This window comes from Seriola lalandi, unplaced genomic scaffold (genome assembly GCF_002814215.2).
Source record: "Seriola lalandi dorsalis isolate HSWRI2012SDOR001 ecotype SW California unplaced genomic scaffold, Sedor1 jcf7180002051337, whole genome shotgun sequence".
In the NCBI taxonomy this organism is placed as follows: Eukaryota; Metazoa; Chordata; class Actinopteri; order Carangiformes; family Carangidae; genus Seriola; species Seriola lalandi.
In genome coordinates this window covers 1-941 of record NW_019521890.1, presented here as the reverse complement: position 1 = coordinate 941, position 941 = coordinate 1, and the positions used below count along the sequence as shown (strand labels likewise).

Genomic DNA, 941 nt, shown 5'->3' with positions numbered 1-941 from the left:
CACACACACAGACCCTGCCCCCCTGAATTTAGACTCTCAGGCACAGACACAAAAACAGAAATAGAAAAACCAGAAATCAAACTGGGACGTTACATGTTAAAACATTTTTTTTTTTAAATGTCTCTAATAAGATTTAATAATAAGAAAAATGTTATGATTTTGAAAATGTTTAAAATTAGTTTGTTTCTAATATTTATAAATCATTACAATATTTGTTGTACACACACACACACACACTGTTCACTGCAGGTGCTGGTGATTTCTACTGCAGTGGAAACGACCTGACCAACTTCCAGCTGAAAGAGGGAGGGGTGGAGGAGATGGCCAGACAAGGTGGAGAGCTGCTCAGGTGATCATTGATTGATTGATTGATTGATTGAAGCGGCTCTGATCAGCTGACTCATTAAACATTATTATTTTCTCAGAGTTGAGTTCATCCTCTTCTAACATGTCTGCCAGAACATCCTGGAGAAAGTCATGACAGAGTGTGTGTGTGTGTGTGTGTGTGTGTGTGTGTCTGTGTGTTCTCTTACAGGAAGTACGTGAAGGCCTACATCGACTTCCCGAAGCCGCTGGTTGCCGTGGTGAATGGACCAGCTGTAGGAATCTCAGTCACTTTGCTAGGACTCTTTGATCTGGTTTACGCCACTGAGAGGGTACACACACACACACACACACGCACACGCACGCACACACACACACGCACACACACACACGCACACACACACACACACAGATGTTTGCTGTAGTGACGTCACCTCTCTCTGTCTCAGGCGACCTTCCACACTCCGTTCAGTCAGCTGGGTCAGAGCGCTGAAGGCTGCTCCTCCTACACCTTCCCCAAGATAATGGGCACCGCTAAGGTACGTACACACACACACACACGCACGCACACACACACACGCACACACACACACCCCTCTCCCTCCTCTCCCTCCTTC

The 941-nt window shown here is 46.0% G+C and overlaps 1 protein-coding gene across 1 annotated transcript in view; it reads left to right on the top strand.

Annotated features, from left to right (window-relative positions):
* The window catches only part of LOC111649607 (enoyl-CoA delta isomerase 2-like), a gene marked incomplete at its 3' end in the record, with an annotated part of 6,100 nt that extends 5,215 nt beyond the window's left edge, over positions 1-885 (top strand). Inside the window, exons 6-8 of the mRNA XM_023399351.2 lie at positions 180-349; positions 536-656; positions 774-885. Of these exons, the coding sequence (XP_023255119.2) occupies positions 180-349; positions 536-656; positions 774-885 (403 nt within the window). The remainder of the gene's footprint in view (positions 1-179; positions 350-535; positions 657-773) is intronic.
* Between the last annotated feature and the right edge of the window lie 56 nt (positions 886-941).